This window comes from Ceratotherium simum, chromosome 23 (genome assembly GCF_057802395.1).
Source record: "Ceratotherium simum simum isolate JZ-2026a chromosome 23, ASM5780239v1, whole genome shotgun sequence".
Taxonomy (NCBI): Eukaryota; Metazoa; Chordata; class Mammalia; order Perissodactyla; family Rhinocerotidae; genus Ceratotherium; species Ceratotherium simum.
Genome location: NC_141922.1, coordinates 33,089,351 through 33,108,268, shown reverse-complemented (window position 1 = coordinate 33,108,268; position 18,918 = coordinate 33,089,351). Strand labels below are relative to the sequence as shown.

General features: G+C 38.5%; 1 protein-coding gene across 1 annotated transcript; it reads right to left on the bottom strand.

Moving 5' to 3' along the window:
- Nucleotides 1–5,817: 5,817 nt before the first annotated feature.
- On the bottom strand, nt 5,818–14,529 carry ABRA (actin binding Rho activating protein). Its single transcript, XM_004431257.3, has 2 exons — nt 13,862–14,529; nt 5,818–6,295 (listed from the first exon to the last, which is right to left on the bottom strand). Exons 1-2 carry the CDS (start codon nt 14,527–14,529, stop codon nt 5,818–5,820), a joined length of 1,146 nt encoding a protein of 381 aa, XP_004431314.3.
- Nucleotides 14,530–18,918: the final 4,389 nt, after the last annotated feature.

The following is an 18,918-nucleotide window of genomic DNA, read 5'->3' as shown; positions in this document are numbered from 1 at the left end:
CAACTTAAAGTCACCAGCTGCATTAGCCCGTAATGAGAGAGTCAGCCTGTGCTTTGAAGCTTCGGAGCTTTGAAGCCAGGCATTGACTTCTCTCTAGCTGTTAAAGTCTTAGATGGCATCTTCCAATAGAAAGCTCTTTCATCTACAATAAAAATCTATTGTTTAGTGTAGCCACCTCATTAATTGTCTTAGCTAGATGTCTGGATACCTTGCTGCAGCTTCTACATCAGCACTTGCTGCTTCACCTTGCACTGTTATGGAATGGCTGCTTTCTTAAACCTCATGAACCAGCCTCTGGTAGCCTCAGACTTTTCTTCTGCAGCTTCCTCACCTCTCTCAGGCTTCATAGAACAGAAGAGAGTTAGGGCCTTGCTCTGGATTAGGCTTTGGCTTAAGGGAATATTGTGGCTGGTTTGATCTTCTATCCAGACCACTAAAACTTTCTCCATATCAGCAGTAAGTCTATTTCACTTTTTTATCATTTGTGTGTTCACTGGAGTAGCACTTTTAATTTCTTTCAAAACTTTTCCTTTGCAGTCACAACTTGGTTAACTGACAAAAGAGGCCCAGCTTTCCGTCTGTGTCAGCTTTGGACATGCCTTCCTCACTAAGCTTAATCATTTCTAGCTTTTGATTTAAAGTGAGCAATGTGAAACCATTCCTTTCACTTGAACCATTGTAGAGTTATTAATTGGCCTAATTTCAATATTGTTGTGTCTCAGGGAGTAGGGAGGCCCAAGGAGAAGGAAAGAGAAGGGAATGGTGATCAGTGGAGCAGTCAGAACACACAACATTTATCGATTAAGTGCGCTGTCTTATATGGGTGCGGTGCATGGTGCCCCAAAACAATCATGATAGTAACATCAAAGATCACTGATCACAGATCATAACAAATATAATCATAATGAAAAAGTCTGAAATATTTTGAGAATTACCAAAATGTGACACGGAGACACAGTCAACAAATGCTGTTGAAAAAGTGGCACCGATAGATATGCTCCACAAAGAGTTGCCACAAACCTTCAATTTGTAAAAAATGCAATATCTGCAAAGCGCAATAAAGTGAAGCACAATAAAACAAGGTATGCCTGTACTTTCTGTAACCCAGTCCTAGAATCAGCCATTTCTCCAAGTAGACATGTTTCCTTTTAAGGAGAATGGTAGTTGGAAATCTGGATGTTAGATGTGCTTGTTGCTACGGGGGTGGCATTGCTTCTAGGGCCTTTCAGGAGACAGAGATAGGAAATAAATACACACGTCATGAATGCACACTGATACCTCTAATTCCAGTATAACATGACAGAATTCTTCCTTGTCTTCCCTCATTCCATGTTTGTATTGCTCTTCTCCCACAGTGAGGGCATGAGTATCTTTACTTATTTGCTTAATCTGACAATACGCACATTATAGTTTCAGAATTGCTACACCCATACCCTCATGAATAACAAAATGAAGTATAGTTTAATATTCCTTTGCAGTTCTTTTTTGTCTTTGGGCTGAAGGTATTTAATCAAAGTATTGTATTCAAAAGTTACATACATTTGTTTTTTCCTCCTATGTGGTTATTTTAATCATTTGAAATAGAATTAGATTCATTACTTTCGTTTGTATTCAATTTTAGCTTTTTATCTGTGTTCAATTATTTAATTTTACTTTTTATATATGTAAGATATTTAAAAGGTTCCAAAAGTCAAAACTCTACAGAACTCTCTTCTATCTCTTTCAACCCATTTACACCCATCCCTACAGGAAGTCAATTTTGTTATTTCTGGTTATCCTCTATTTTCAAAATATAAATTAAATCTGTCAGCATATACACATAAATAATCCAGTGAGTGTATAAAGTCCAGTGTGTGTATATACACACACATATGTATACACTGAAAACAACTCCATTTCAATTCTTAAAGATTTTTTTTTTTTGGAGCTGCATCCATTGTGTGGATGTACCATACTTTATTCAACTATTTTTCTATTTGTATTAGGTTCTTTGCAGTTTTTACAATTAAAAAATAATACACGATACATTATGCATATGTATTTTCATATTTTTTGGGGTTGTATCTTCAAGGGAAACTTTAGGACTGAAATTTCTTGGTCAAAAAGTAAATGCAGAGCCAGCCCTGATGGTCTAGTGGTTAAAGATAAGCACTCTCACTGCTTCAGCAGCCCAAGTTCATTTCCTGGTCACAGAACCACACCACCCATCTGTCAGTCGCCATGCTGTGGTGGTGGCTCACATAGAAGAACTAGAAGGGCTTATAACTAGGATGTAGAACCATGCACTGGTGCTTTGGGGAGGAAAAAAAACTAAATGTAATTTTGTTAGATATCGGCATGCCCCCAAGATCTGGACGCACAATGTCATCAGATAATCCCTGTTGGGATAATAGTGAGTAAACCACAGCACTCTGAAAACCTCTAGGCTAAGAGGTCATACAGTGTGTTTATAAATTAAATAATTCAACAAACATTAACTGTGTCCTTAATGTGCACAAAGAAATGTCTTAGGTACTGGGAATGAAAATGAATATTCTAGGAATACTAAGGAGACGTCTGCATTAAAAGGCCACTTTAGCATGGGCCAGATGGTCTCCTGCTCCTCTTATAATCCTTCAACAGAATGACTTAATAAAGTATAGCAATTCTTCCCCCAGCATGAGTTCCCATTGACACAAAATTCTAGTTTACACAAAATTATTTCCATATCGTGAGAAACAGCACCTGATAACTTGTTGGTAGTATTAAAAAAAAAGAAGAATCTTGAGTTTGAGAAGAGAAAGGAGAAAGCAGAAGGCAAACTAAGAATGTAGGTGCAGCCTCATTTTCTAATGCAGTGTGGGAAGAAAGAAAACTCGAGCACAAAACCTCCTTCCTGTTGGTAAAAGTGGGCAGAGTGATAAGAAGGTGAACTTGGGAATCAGGAAGTCATAAAACTTCAGGTTGTAAAAGTTGGTTATAAGTTGTTTATAAACATTTGGAGATGCAGACGAAAGAGGTAAAAAAAAAGTACATTTCAACAGCTCAAAACTCTAAACATCTTGTTGAAAGTTTGGAAAAGGAAAATTCTAAAGATTTGGAAACCAATTGTACACTACCCATTATTGGGAATTTATAATTACCAATGGTAAACTGCTATTGATAGGATATTTATTTCATGTATAATTATTTCATATATTACCGTAGTCCCCCCTTATCTGCAGGGGATACATCCCAAGACACCCAGTGAATGCCCGAAACTGCGGATAGTACCGAACACTATATATACTATGTTTTTTCCTATGATAAACTTTAAGTTTTAAATTAGGCACAGTAAGAGATTAACAACAATCAATAAGAAAATAGAACAATTATAACCATATACTGTAATAAAAGTTATCTTAGCAACCTCAGCATACAATTTGTTTTCTTTCCTTATTAACTCAAGAACTTTCATCTTTTCACTTAAAGGAAGCATATTACAGCTTCTCTTTGGCATATCTGAATTCCCAGCGTCACTACTCTTGCACTATGGGACCATTATTAAGTAAAATAAGTGTTGCTTGAACACAAGCACTGCGATACCGAGACTTTTGATCACATAACCGATATGGCTACTAAGTGACTAATGGGAAAGTAGCATATTCAGTGTGAACATGCTGGACAAAGGAATGGTTCACATCCTGGGTGGGACAGAGTGGATGGTGCAAGATTTCATCATGCTACTCAGAATGGTGTGCGGTTAAAAACTTATGAATTGTTTATTTCTGGAATTTTCCACTTAATATTTTCAGACTGCAGTTGACCACAGGTAACTGAAACCACAGAAAGCGAAACACTGAATAAGTGGGGACTAGTGTATTTTGGTGACTAAAAATATCTATGAGGACTTTCATTAGCTTGTTTGCCACCTGGGTTCTACTTAACTTTTTTGTTCAAAAGCCTTAAGTTTTTCAACTATAGATTTTCCTGTCATGGAGTTTTTACAATAAAAATCTGTCACATAGCAGGCCTTTTCCTCCAAGGAAACTAGCTTTCTGACTTCACAGCCACACCTAATTCAGAAGAGTGTTAGTTAATGTAAACTCTCTGAGAAGACTTTTTAACTCCATCCTCAAATTCAAACAAATTGAACTTTTTATAATCTACATCAGTGCCTGCATAAATTGTTATTGTCTAGAGTCGAATATGAGGAAACTCTTTTGAAGCCTTCGTCTAAATATTCTACTGATACTAGAAGCAACCCAAATTTCACTCTATAATTTTGTTGAATTTCAAACACAAGCAAGTGGTATTGTGGAATATAACCTAAAAATAGTAGTAGAAAAACAGGAACAGAAAATATAAGAAAATATCTTTTATTCTTGTGCCATGTCTTCAAATTTTGACATAAGTTTTACTGTTGTGATAGAGATGTACATCTTATATGAAATTCTACTTAGAAATATTGGTCATTAATTTGTAATTTAATAAACCTATTATGGAAACAAAAATGTACAAACTTTCTTCTTTAAGAAGATATTGGAACTTTCAGTTTGAAAGAGAATCATACATGAAAACAAAGATAATTCCTAAACTAATCTATACTTTATATTAAACCTAACACCTAACAATTATGAGTGTCTATTATTTTGAGGTGTCATAGTTTGACATTAATTTCTGTATTTAACACCAAAGTGCTATAATATAAAATATCATTTAGTAACTTTCATTGAATTCGGTAGGAATTGTAATCTCACATTTTATTCAGTTTGTTTTTAGAATTATATAAGGCACATTAAAAGAAAAAATGACAACAGATTAGTGTCAAATAAATTTTTCTGTGTCATCATATTAAACTATATCCTTTTTCAATTTAGCAGGACTAATATTGCTGTTTTATTATTGCTGAGTTTCGGATATCTTATAGTTTGTTAAAGCATGAAGAATATGAAAATGTCTCAAATCTGTTTCTAATTTACCACTGATTCTGTCAGATTCTTCTACATTGAACATTCTCTTTCAACATAGAATTTTCTGTATTTCTACTTCATTGTATAGTGACATAAATGTAAGGAGCATGACTCATTAAGATTCTGAGAAAAAATTAACCTCTCCAAGAAGTCCTACAAAGGCAGGTAAATCTGAGTCTCTCGCCTCTGTTTTATTTTCATAGTGAGAGTGAACATAACTGCCTTCTCTGTTGGCTCTAAGACCACCAGCGATGTCTGTTTTGATGTGATTTGCGCAAATCACACAGAAGGACGGCTGACTCCTATTGGAAATCTATTAAATTTCAAGCCCACAGAGAAATTTCAGCAATTTCAACGTCTTATTTGAAAACTTAACTTTCTGTTTATGTGTCTATTTTCTAAGTGATGCTATGATAAAAATAAATGTACGAAGTCAAGCTTCTTAGAAAATTTTAAGTTTAGTTTTGACAAACTTAATGGAATTCTTTTTTTTCCCTAAAAAATGACACATCATTATATTTTCTGTTCTGCTGACATTTACCTAAAGTCAGCATTCTTCTTAGATGTAATAATTATTTAATTAAAGATTTGTAGTAATTTCTGCAATGAATAGCCAAATTTTTTTTGCCTAAAAGAGTAAATGGAATTTCAAATATTTATACTATTACTGTATACTAATAGCACTCTATGTGCTTTCTGAAATGCTTTGTGTGTGCTTTCTCAAAATCTTCAAACTTCCTCAGAAATAGAATGCCAAAAAGTCATTTATGTAAAAATTGTTTAATATTTACTAACATTACAGAGAAGTTTGCATTTTAATTTTTACTACATTAGCATTTCGCATTAAGACAATAGTGGGTCGAGTCTAGCTTTTGTTGTTGAAGGTTCACTTGAGTAGAGTAATCACAACATGGTCATCTCGGCCTTGCCATAGCATCTCTCCTTCAAAGTCGACCAGTCCATGTTTCCTGGCACGCATCAGAATGCCCACTACTTTATCTGAAATACGAACATATCTGTCAAAGAGATCTCCAAAAGTAACCTGGATCTTGCCGTCTCGTCTGCGGGGAGCCATGGTGCGGATAATGAAGCACATGTCCATGATTTCTCTGTAGATGTGCTCCTCAGCTCGCTTGGCCCTTTCGGCAGTTTTGGTTCCTTCCTTGGGACGGCCGTAGCCTTCATCTCCTTTGTGTAGGCGGGTGGACATGGCCAGCTGATAATCGAATTCTTCACTGAAAGGATTGAGCTTCTGGGATTGGATGTGTTCATCAGCCCACTGTTGCCATCTCCCTTTCAGGTTGTTCACTGGGCTGTATATCCGCTGAGCCTTGCAGCTGAGTTTCTCCGTAAACCTGTTTGCCCTAAAGGAGAGAGAGGGTGAAGAATAAGGATATCGATGTTTTAAAACCCAAGTGTTGCTTTCTCTTTGTACTTCCTGCACATATGCATCTTAATGTGTCTATAACTTTTTTCATTATAAATAAAATACAAACACAAAAAAATTAGAAATGAAAGAAGAAAAATCCTACACAGTCCCACCATTGTTCTTAGTTTGGTGTGTGTTCTAGATTATTTTCTCCATAAACAACAGTAATGTTTTAAGCACCATAAAATAATATTAAGCTCTGTTTCAAGAAAAAAACTTCCTTACACAAATATAATGCAAATATGTGTATCTTAAAGTTGCATGTTAATAACATTTCAGAACTAGAGTCGTATGAGTGTATTAAGAGAATCCTCTTTATATAGGACTTCAGTTATTTCCCAAAAAGAAGGCTTATGCCAGCACACATACACTGTAATATTTATTCATGTATAGATTTTCATATGTGGATTTTTAATGAGTGTATTTATACTAGTTTCAGTGATATACCACAATTTGAAATATCAAGCTGATATTAATAATAGATAACAATAGTAGCTAGCAATAGTAACATTTATTGAACGCTATGTACTGGCATTCTTCTAAACACTTTTCATTAACATTCCCACAACATTCTATGAGAGAGGTACTGCTATTCTCACTTCACAGATGAGGAAATCAAAGTCAGAGGGGTTAAGTAACTTGCTTCAAGTCACAAAACAGTTAAGTGGTAGAGCTGGGATTTGAACCAAAGTTAAGCTGGTTCCAGAGCCTGTGTATAACCACTATGAAACACAGCCCCAAACCAGTAGCAGAGGCAGGATTCAAACACAAACTATCTGAGGCTAGTGTCAGTGCTCTTTCCACTGTGCAATGGTGCCGCTCACCATGCAGGTAGTGTCTACTAAATGGATGAGTTTTGTTTCAAATGTGTGTGTTTGTCCTTGCAATCTGAAATGAATTTTCTTGTTAAAAAAAACCCTAAAAACAAAACAAATTGGAAAGTGTAGACCAATAGTGTCATGAAGTGCAGGCCTAATTATAAAATGGACAAAATTTGCCTTTAAAAGACTTCCCCGTCATTTTGTGGCTACAATCCCTAAGCCTCCTTGCTTTCACACGTCAAACACGAACTCTTGGACCATCTAAAAATCAGATTGGTACTGCTTGTCCTCACAAGTGGCCCATGCTTTCTTCTGCCCACCACCAAGTGGCCTCATGTCTGGAAGCGTTGGGATTGGAGACAGAGAGCAGTGCTGAAATTGCTTATGTGAGTGGCATGCCTGAACTAAGAAGCCCTTCCTATCCCAACTCTCACAATTCATCATTCAAAACCCAGGAACCGGTCAGATGTGGGTATTCTTCACTATCCATACTCTCTTCCTGAAATCTGGTTATCCAAATGCAGCAAACTAACAGATGTGGGTAGGGAGGCATACATACTTTTATTAGCATTCAAAAGAGGAGTGACATCCACTAGATGGCGAACTTGCATTAATTCCCAAGCCTCGTGTTTCCAAAAGTCCTACACTTGCTACGTTCAGTTTCACTATTACAAAAGAATTCAAACTAGGGATATACTGCTACATATTACACTACTATTCTTTGTAACCACGTGGACAAATGTGTATGACAAAGTTAATTGGAAAAAAGCAGCATATGAAAACTGTATTCACATTTATAACAATTTAAAAAAATCATATATGTATGGAGAAGTTCTACAAATTACACCACACTGAAGTGGAATGGATTTCTCTCAGCCCTGCTGGTCCTCATCACCACCTGCCTCTCCACAGACTGTGCCTGTTCAGCTGCCCAGAGCATGGGCTGCTTGATGTCATTATCAAAGGAGAGCAAACACCTTGTCCCCTGGGAACCATGGCGATCAATGGCAGGCACAGTCTTCAACAGCAAGTCCAAGGCCATCCGGCAGAACCAAAGCTCATACCAGATTTGAGGCTGGGACATCCTGCTGGAGAAGAGACTTGAAACGTCTCAGAAGAAAGTGAAAAGAATAGCATGATTCTATAACTCATACTTTTTACCTCCTGAACACCAACTGTACTTCTGTCCTATGGTGTTAAACATAATACAACCTCCCTTTAAGGAGCTTCTGGGCACTTTAACATTCCTTCCATCCTTTATTAAAGTATTTATAACACCTACTGTGTGCTGGACTCTTTTAGGAACTTATTGGATTCAATAATAAAAAAAAAAACAGCAAATAACCACTAAAAGACATTTATGAAAATGATCAGAGTAATACAAATTTGAGAATATGGTACAATTCCAACTATCTAAAATGTATATGGACCAGGCTGAAGAAATCAATAGCATGTGTACAATAGAAAATTATTATCTTGGTACCAGAAGACAGTTGATTTTTTCCAAAATTCTCTTTCTTGTTGGTATTATATTGATTTTATAATTTAGAGAAAGCAAAAGATAGGGAAATATTCAAATTAGCATCCAGAGGTAATTTGTTTAAACTGTACATTATATGGGTCTCTGATTCTTTGATGTAGTTTTTTTCTTCCAATTTTAATTAGGAACTTAGATTCCCTGAAGGTTGAAACTCCATGTCATTTGGGATAAGGATTGGGGTTGGTGAGGTAATAAATCTATGAAGAAGGGGAACATTTATTTTCTAAAAGAAGCACCTTCTAAACTTAATGTCCATTTGTTATATTGTCAAATTGTAATTCCCAAAAATAGGAGGGAAGGAAAGTAAAGTAAAGGAATTGGTTCTATCAGCAAGAATTAGAAAATAGACAAGTTTATTTTTTTAAACAATACTAGGAGGAAATATACCTTAATGAGTATTTAACTTTCTCTATCTTACAAACGTTCTGTATTGTTTTTGTATTTTCAATTTTTAAAAAGTCTGAAAGTATCAGGTTTAAATCAGGATTAGAAAGTCTTATGCCCTATCTTCTTAGGCAATGAATATAAGCATCAATATACCAGCTTATCCTATTTTTTTTTTAATTTTCAAGTAAAAATGTGAATCACAGTTTAGATTGAGCTTTAGAAAGACAATCTAGTATAAATTTATAGAAAGCAAAGCAATATTCAAATACTGACATCACACTCATATTTTAGGATAGTCATATTTAATCCAGACTTGCCTTCTTAGTTTCTTCATTATTAATAAACAAATTTTCTATAGTCAATCAACAAATATTTCCCCTGTCCTGTTTTGTGCAAGGTAACTAATTCTACTAGACATTATAAGCATTCTATCTTGGAAAGTCTAGGTTCACTCACTGAAATAAACTCTGAAATTTATTTCTTATCTGTCAACTTTAAAAATTACATCAGGGCTGACCTCATGGCATAGCAGTTAAGTGCGTGCGCTCCGCTGCTGCCGGCCCGGGTTCAGATCCTGGGCACGCATGGAAGCACCGCTTGTCAGGCCATGCTGTGGCAGCGTCCCATATAAAGTAGAGGAACATGGGCACGGATGTTAGCCCAGGGCCAGTCTTCCTCAGCAAAAAGAGGGGGATCAGCATGGATGTTAGCTGGGGGCTGATCTTCCTCACAAAAAAAAAAAAAATTACATCAGTTTGAGTGTTGCTTTCTTATGTGAACAGGGCTTTTGAGCAATATGATGAGGATATGTGAACCAATGTATCATAATTTTATCATTTTGGAGTAATAATTATATGGGTAAATTATTAAATATGATTAAAACCCACAGGAAAGAAAAGTTCTGAAAAGTATATTTCAAACCTCACCGAGTTCATTGGCACCAGAAACATTCCCTCTGATAAATGGCCTTCATCTGGATCACCAGTTTCAAAATGTCATAAGGCCTAGAAGTGAACATTTCTGGTCTGTCTTGGATCTGTATGAAGATAGTGGAGATCTGCTCTTGTTCCCCCACTCCATAGACTCTTGTAGAGAGAGCATTTCTCCTCATTGCCTGGTAACATTTCTCTGTCAGTAAAGCAAAGAACTTCTGCCACCCTTTCCAACTTCTCAGGGAAGTGCTGGGGAGACTTTACTTCTCTGTGCATTGGTTAGCTTGCTCTTTACCACAGGAAGTGTAGCCAATTTGACTAATGGGAACTTGACATCCACAGGGTCATATTTATCAGAAGCAGGGTAACCGCATTCAAAAGGCAGGGTCAACATCTCTGATCAACAATTTTGCTCTCTGTTCTGTTATCAACTAGGCTTGAGAGCCAAGCCTGTGATTCTCTTTGCAGGTTGGTCCCTGTCCTCAGAGTCCATGGAAAGGGTTCCAAGCTCCAGAATTGGAAGCAAGTAGTAGAAAGCCATACTTTTGCCTCTGTTTCTAGCAAAGTCCTCAGTATAGTTGTACCAAAACCCTAGACTTTGGGAGTTATTAGGATTCCATTATTAAGCTGACACTTTGGTCTTCATTTATTCCTTGAGCCTCTTCTCTACTGAGAGAATCAGTCTGGCATAGTGGTTAAGGACACAGACTCTGGCATCAGCCTTCCCAACATCATCACTTACTAGCTCTCTGATTTGGATACATTTCTTAATGTCTCTGTGTGTCAGTTCCCTTATCTATAAAATGGTACCCTCATGCTCAACTATTATGTTTACTGACTAGAACTTGGAGGAGAGGATGGATGAGCGATTGGCACTTTAATATTTCACCATTCCTGTATGGGGCAAGGATTCAATTTCCTTTGTCTAAAGGAGCTGGACTGAACAAGTCATATAGCTATACAATCGAAAGACTAAATATTTTAAAAATAAAGTATAAAATATAAACCATTTTCACAGCAAAATCCCAGTTAGCCAAACCACTATTGGTAAAGAATATCTCTACTTTTTATCAAACCCAACTTGTTTGTTTCTACTATCCGCGGAACGATTACCAAGAAAACTCTCTTTTTTTCTACTTAAACATTCATAATACATAATTTTCTCCTTATTGGTAGACATGGGGAAAGAATGGAGTTTAGAATGAAAAAATAAGTGACAACCTCTTTCATATAGGCTTACTCGATAATGCCACGTTAATTTCTCAAGCAGTATTTGAGAGTCCCATCAGGCAAAAAGTCCCATTAGGGTTCTGCTGAAGCTTCCTGAACACAGCTAGGATTACCGCTGACATCAAGCCACTGTTGCTGCGTACAACATTCTGGTACCCTAAGTATTCCAAGACTGAGGGAAAGGAAGCAAAGAAGGAAAGAAGAGATTTAATTCCCACTTCCCCCTGGCTAACCCTGAGAGCCAAGCTCCCAGCATCTTGAAAGGTTGGGATCACCAGGGCTGGGCCCCTGCCTTATAATGGGTACAACCTATTTAAGTAGCTTCTCTGGGTCCATTGCTTTGCATAATTAATATCAAGATAACTCTATGAATTATTATATCTATTGTTTGGATGAGAAAAAGGAGACTTAGGATTTGCCAAAGTAACCATGATTCAAGTCTAATTTTCTTTCATCCAAAGCTTATATACCTCCCCATTACACTAAGAAGGGGTCCAGGTATACACCTGATTTCAAGAACTGTGAGAAGGGTCCTGTAGGTGAGTCCGCACTTCTAGGTGAGAGAGTTTAGAGTAGTGGTCAAGAGTGGTGGTCTAGAGCCAGAATGCCTGGGTTCAAATCCCATGGGGCATACAGTCTTACACAAATTCCCTAATACTTCTTTGTCTCATGTTCCCATCTATCAAATGTGGATAATGATTATACCCACCCCATGAGAGTGTTGTGAGTATTAAATGAATAAACAAGAAAAGTGCTTAGACAAGTGCCAAAGAAGAGTTCATGCACTGGAGAGTGGTCCCGGCTGTCATCTCCCTACCTCTGGCCAATTCAAAATGTGCTGACGGGAAGATCCTCATTGTGCCATCTGCAGTCTTTATTCTGTTGTGTTCTATTTGTCTATTTCTAGCACACACACACATCCCAAAATCCTCAAGCCCAGAATTTACACTACGGTTCCATATGTTCTGGTAGAATTGTTATTTTTGACTATGAATTCCTATATTGATATAAGTTAAGCACAAATCCAGCTGTCTGAACACATCCTCGAGGCACTTCAGGAGAGTGAGCACCACGTCTACTTTCCAAACACCACATGTGGAGACAGGCATGTTTCAGCTCTGCCACTAACTTGCTGGGTAAACTTCCCCTCTCAGCTTCAGTGCTCTCAACTCTAAAATGGGATGATACATATTTTATAGGATTGTGAGAGTCAGAAGGACCAAGCATGTAAAATACCCACAGCATACAACGCATGAGGGATTGTTATCATTCTCTAAGTTTGCCATTTCATTTTATTTTGAAAGCTTGCAATAATATAGCAGTTCTAATTCTTTTAAAACACCTTTAAAGTCACAAACTGCAAGGCAGCTCTTTGTCAAATTAACTAACAATTTTGTTCTTTACATTTTGATTGTTTCATAAAACTTCAAAAGCACACCTACACACCTAACCATTCCCAGAGGGAGTCATAAGCATTCACCACATCAGAGACTCTTCCCATATTTTGATATCCTGCGGTTGTGGAGTGTGGAGTGAGACGTCCTGACTTTCTATTGTGTAGAGGTGGCGTTACTGTCTTGAAATAAAGCATGTGTTTCTTGTCTGAATAAATGTATTAGTTTGAGTCGTGTGTGTCTTTGTGTGTGTGTGTGTGTGTATTTAACATCTAAATGTTTTAGCATTGTGGTACCTTAATTACCTAGATTTAATAGCGCTTCTGTCATTGTTTACAAACAGATGAAACTTTTTCTGAAAGTTTGAAAAATTGCTAAATAATAGAATCTACATGAATAATAATGGCTTTCCTATATTGAGCATCTTTGGCAGGTACTACGCTCAGTGCTTGGTGGACTACATCTCATTTACTTCTCCCAATACAACAGAATCTGTCCCAAAGGGTGAACGTTGTCATCATTTTACAAAGGAGGAAATGGGCTTAGAAAAATAACCAGTTTTGTGTGTGTGTGGTGAGAACTTTTAAGATCTATTCTCTTAGCAACTTGCAAGTATATATATATAATACAGTATTGTTAACTCTAATCAGGGCAGAGCTGGAATTTGAACTTGGATCTGCCTGACTTCAGAGCCTGCTGTCAAGTTAGCAGCCTCCCATCTGTTTACAGGTTCATAGAGATCTGAGTTCCGTGGGTGCTATTTGGGTACATGTGTCTCCTGATAATATTATAGACTGATTTGGAACCAGGAAAAAGTTTTCCCAATCAGTCTACCAGCAAGCACTTTTCTCTGCAGAGAAATAAGCCACTTTCTTACTCATTATAGAATTGATTTAAAAAATTTACCCAAAGCAGACACTCCCTCTGGTGGCTTCATCTTTGTTGAAGCTATGACTTGAGTGTTCAGTTCAAGACACAAAGGAGAAACAAACTAGTGCAGGCCCTTGACCCCAGGGTCCACATCTGACCTTGGCACCGCCCTTTTAGCCCCAGATCATGCCTTCCGCACAGGACCTCACTGCCTGCCCAATCTCAGATTCTCACTCTAACCTTAGTAGTACTTCCCTGATCTCTGGGTTCCCAGAGCTGCCTGGGGCTCAATAGCGGTACAAGAAGCCAAAGTCTGCTTTCACTTACTGGGAGGGCAAGGGGCGTTTGATCCTGACAGTAGCCACCTGCTCTCCATCCTGCTCCGGCCTCTCCTCGGTCTCCCCTCCGTAGCCGCTGTCCTCTGTGTCTATGCTGTCGCTCCTCCACTTGGGCTCATCCTGTTCCATCTCTTTCCAGCCTTTGGTCAGCTCAGATACCAGGTTGGCACATTTTCTCCTCCGTGTTGGGGAGCCATGGCTGTGGAGGATTCTGTCAATGTCATCCTCTGGCTGCCCATGTTCAGGCACACTACCATCATTCTTGTATCTGTGGCTGAGGTGGCTCAGATCCCCTCCTCTCTCATAAGCCTTGCTGACAACTGTTTTGGTCACCTCTTTCCTTTTGATAGGAGAGACCTCAGTGGGTTCCTCTGAGCTTTGTCCATCTCCATGTCCCTCTGGCTTTTGGGAGGGAGACTTTGGGGCACTCTGAGCTTTCTGGTGGGGAGTGGCATGTATCACTGGTCTGGGAGCTTGGGGTTCGTCCTCGGTCTTTCCAGGCAGCCAGCCTGTGGGCTCCTGGGCCTGCCTGGTGCTGTTCTCATTTGCCCACTGCTGCCAACCCCGGGCCAAGTTGATAACCAGGGTGGCTGTGCGTACCTTCCGGAGGGCACTCTTGGCGGGCCCCTCCTCTCTTCCCTTTTCTCCCGGAGCCATGCTACCTTTGTTTTCTCTGCTGATAGCCTGGGCACTGGCTAAAACAAGTGTGGACCAGTGGAGTGCCTGGACCTTAAATAGAAGCAGGGTAAGGGGTGGGAAGAGAGTTTGTGACGGTGGAAACTATGTCAAGCATTTCTTGCCAAGATGTGGTGCCTTCCCCCTGACAGTGTTCTATTTTAAACCCGGATGGCTCCAGTTTCCTCACAGCAGAGGGACATCTCTGCTGGTAAAGGACAGCAATATGCTCACTCTTTTTCTTCTCCAAGTGCCAGAGTGGAAATTACTAGATCTGGTCATGTGCTCAGCCTTATGTTTTCCTTGACCTTAAAATATGGTCCTACCATTTATAGGAGCATAAAATAAGAGCACAAATTGTGCTAGGAACATTATAGGCTTGTTCTCATTTAAACATCAACAGCCCTCAATATAGCTCTTAATTAGTCCATTTTATAGCTGAGTACTTTGAAATCCAACTTCCTATAGCTCATAATATCTGAGATTCAAACCCAGATCTGTCTGATTCAAAGCTTGTGCTTTTTTCATTCTAGTTATCAAAGATCCTAAGTTCCCTTTTTCTTTTGTCTTCGACTCTATTCAATGTAGACCTTAGAATTGACCTAATCCAGCCTTCATTTTCCAGGTGAGAAAATCGAGGCGCAGATAAGGGGGGAGAAAAAAGCCAGGTTTTCCAGTCCCAGGTTTGAATTATTGGGTAGACAAGTCATATTAATATACAAGACGATGGTCAAAATTTTGGTCCAATTATTCTTAAAAATCTTTAAATTAAAACCTACGCAGACATTGAATTTCATAGATTATTATTACAACAAATATTTTCAAATATTTTGTTAAAAAAAGACCATTTAAAGACAAAATAGGTGAATGCTATCAGAAGCAATCCCTACCTGACACTTTGTTTTTAATTACACAAGCTTCCTGAGCAGGCCTTCAGGTTCATGCAGAAAAACTACTCTTTCAATTCTCATAACAAAGACTAAAATATAATTTTTAAAAAAGAACTGAAATGATAGGTCATTTGGACAGGAAAAAAACCATCTATGAAGTGCACTAAATCAGACACAAATGCTCAGGGCTCAGCATGGAACAATTTCTTAAAGTAGGACAAATAGAATTTTTTTTCAGACAACAGTTCTATAGACTTTAAAACTGTATCCTTTCTTTCAATCTTGACATGCAGTTAACTGTACTGATTGAAAAATGCTAAGAGCATAAAAAAAGGTGTCAAAGTTAATTACTTCTGACGGTGAGACAAATTTATATTGAAAAAAATACGTTGATGTCAGTTTTTCATCACGTATGTCACTTATCTCCTAGGATTAAAATAATTTTGGAGGTGATTTAATATTCTGTCTAGAAATCTGTCAGATATGTTTTCAGAGTTCAACAGCATCTGATAATGTTAACTGAGGTCCAATAATGCAGAGACACAATCCTGCTTGATTAATTAAGAGGAAATTGGATCACAAGAAAGAAAACTATTACAAACAAAGATTTAAATCTGAGTCTGAAATTTCTGGCATTCCTTCTTGGACTGCAGACTGGATCTTGCCAGACTGCCCTTGTTCCACTTGGAAAACCTTGGGGAGAAATGGGGCTCCTCAGGATAATGCCCGTAGGCTTATCCTGGGATCAGGCTAATTTACAACGTTCCAACGGATTTTTCTGCTTCCTTGCCCACACCTGCTCCACATTCAATTCTGATAGAGGGAGAAGGAATGGAGACAGCAAAATGTTATTAGTCTTTCAAGTAATAAGAGGCAATGCAGTCAGCTGCCTGGGGCCTGGGGCTGTCAGCAGATAGCCTTGGCAAAAAAACAGAGGCAGCTCCTAAAAGAATCTGGTCATTCCTTCTGAGATTTCGCTTCCATGGCAACAGTGGTCCTCCATTCATACTTCTCCTGAAGAGAGTGTGAAATCCTTTTCCTCCTCATGCCCACTTTGGGTACTCCTTTCCTAAGGCAAGTTCAGTATGCTACCTACCGTGCATCTTTTGGTTACTATAGAAACTTCTTTCTCAACCTAGATCTAGATTCTCAGGAGTTCAGTATTCTACTTTAATAGAAAGTGTAAAAGAAATGAAAATAAATCCTCAAAGACAAAGATATAGTGAAATAACTAGTAGTTTACAATGCGAGTTTCCTATGAAATGATGAGATTAGAAACTGTAGGTGAAGATGCAGACCTGATTAACAAAGTAATTACCACCTGAGAAATTTGTAATAAGTGTGAAGATATTTTGAAAAACTATTAGTTATTGTTTGAGCATATGGACAATACCAAGGAGGGGAGAGAGTTGTATTTATAGACTTCTCTGCATGATACACTTAGAAGTCAGGTAGCGTCAACCCTCATAACCAGCTGTAGAATCTTACTGAAGAGAGTTTAGAAACGTACATTTGCTCAAAGCTCATATGACACAATAATTTAATTGATCCTTTCTACATAAACTAATAATTCCTCTTTTAGTTTCAGAGAAGTGATCAGAAAAGATTTTAATGGAGAGCAAAAAGAGCTTCTGACTTCAGCTGAATTTACTTTACTCATGGCTTGTGGAATGGCACGATGGTAGACAACGTGCGAGAGGCTGTAAAGTTGAACAAAACAGAACCTACTTTCAAGATTTTCCCAGTTTTGCCAAGAGGAGACACACATACAATGGTCTTGAATCATTTGGGGAGAGCTACATTACAAATATAAAGCTTTATGGGATCATTGAGCAAAGGATGATTGATTTTATTGGAAAGACTTCTCAGAAATGGTAATCCTTTATGTGGTCCTTAAAAGTTAAGGAGAACTTTACCAGGCAGGGAAAGGGCACTCTAATCTGAAGAAACAACATTAACAAGGTTACAAAGGCATGAAGATACACTGTACACTCAGAGACCTTCTAATGGCCGAGAGTAGAGATCACGAACTCAAATGCCTACGGGGTCATGCAGGTCACTTCAATGCATGAGATGAGTTGAGTTGGGGATACAACATGGGGTGGTGAGGACTGTGGGCAACTGGTGAAGCAATGTTACAAGAGAAGAGATCTGGATTTTTACATGAACTCTACCAGTTCTCTAAATGGTGACAGTTAATACATACACACTCACTCACACACAATAGTACTGTGAACCAACACATTGCAGCATGTCTTTGGGCCAGATTCTGCTTGTGGGCCCCCAGTTGATAGCCTTTGGAGAAGAGCATATAATGTTTATGTGGTAAGGACAGGGCACCAGGGAGCAGTAGGCCAGGCCTTTGAAGAAGTAAGTTGGAGCTACGTTGTAAGGAACACTTTGCTAAGGAATCGGTGTTTTATTATATGGGACTCACTGCATCACTGAAGGACTTTACACCTTGATGTGATATTAAATATACATTACCAAATGATCAAATCTGGAGCCAGAAAGGTGGGGTTTGGATTTGAGTAAGATACGACTAGCATAGGGAGACTGTTTACAGGGGTTACTAAAATAATCTTGGAAAGAACCAAAGGAGGATCCAAAAGAAGAGAGACAGACTTGGGTAGGATCAAAAGGATGTAGGGACCAACTAGTTGCCATGGGTGATGGGTGTCAGGGATGATCAAGAGGTTTTGATTTAAGTGACAGGTGTGAGGAGGTGATATTAGCTGGTAGAGGACAGGAGGAGAGGATTTGTGGTGAGAACGATGTTTCCCTCTTGAGCTGAGGAAGCTCTGGAGCATGCATATGGGTAGTGAGAGGAACCAGGAGCATGGACCCAGCGGTCAGGCAGAACCCGGTGAAAACACAGGCTCTGCCGGTTAGCAGGGTGACCTAGGGCATGTTATTTAATTTCCCTAAGATGCGGTTTCTTCATCTGCATAGTGAGTATTGCCAGAGCATCTACTTATAGGGCCAGTGTAAGGATTAAATGAGTTAACACATGTAAAGTACTTAGCGCTGCGCCTAGTACATGTAAGCTCTTGATAAGCTGTTATTGTTATTAATATCTTGATGCTGAGTCATGGAGTTAGAGAATTAAAGCTCCTTAAATTCTGTTTGACCAAAGACAGGATGGATACCAGAACTGGGGCAGAGTGAGTCTTCAGGTGGGAGGGTCAAATGAGGTCACTTGTAAGGACTGGAGCTGCAAGGGAAAACTTATTTATAGTGTTTTATTTTAAGATAATTTATAGTGAGGCTTTTAAGACAGTGTCTAAAGGGTTTCCTTCAGCCCAGTGCGGGTCAGATGAGGTCTCAGTTACTTGGTAGTGATAACCAAAGAGTTGAGCACAGACTCTTTCCTGGAACCTCCTGGAATATAGATCTCAGTGGTTTCCAATCACCAAGGATCACATTAGGATCTTAAATCCTGTTAGGCTCACCTGTGAAGATTTAAAAACTATAGAGGGTG